The sequence below is a fragment of the Ursus maritimus genome, unplaced genomic scaffold, assembly GCF_017311325.1.
Source record: "Ursus maritimus isolate PB19 unplaced genomic scaffold, ASM1731132v1 scaffold_23, whole genome shotgun sequence".
NCBI classification, from domain to species: domain Eukaryota; kingdom Metazoa; phylum Chordata; class Mammalia; order Carnivora; family Ursidae; genus Ursus; species Ursus maritimus.
Window position 1 is genome coordinate 42,066,941 of NW_024424786.1, and position 324 is coordinate 42,067,264.

Genomic DNA, 324 nt, shown 5'->3' on the forward strand with positions numbered 1-324 from the left:
CCCCCCCCCCCCCCCCCCCCCCCGTCCTGGCCTTGGCTTCTCCCCCTTAGCCGTCCTACCTTAGGCCCCCGGTGTCGAGGCCGCTTGGCACAGTTTCCCATGGGCTCCTGAACCATGCCAGGCCTGGAGTCCTGGGGGCAGCCCAGGCCTGGGCCTCAGCGGATGCTGTGGGCTCCTGCCAGCCCCCAGCTGCTCCCAGTGAGAGTCTGGGAGCACTGCAGGGGATTTTCCTCGGGTTTTGTGGGGAAGATAGGGAGCGGGTGGGCAGGCGGGGAGCCCTGGGCACAGGGGCTTGGGTCCTAATCCAGGATTATCTCTGAGCAT

The 324-nt window shown here is 67.6% G+C and overlaps 1 protein-coding gene across 1 annotated transcript in view; it reads right to left on the bottom strand.

The window, feature by feature from the left end:
- The window catches only part of CABP2 (calcium binding protein 2), a 4,170-nt gene extending 4,054 nt beyond the window's left edge, over positions 1–116 (bottom strand). Inside the window, exon 1 of the mRNA XM_040638746.1 lies at positions 60–116. Within this exon, the coding sequence (XP_040494680.1) occupies positions 60–116 (57 nt within the window). The remainder of the gene's footprint in view (positions 1–59) is intronic.
- Positions 117–324: the final 208 nt, after the last annotated feature.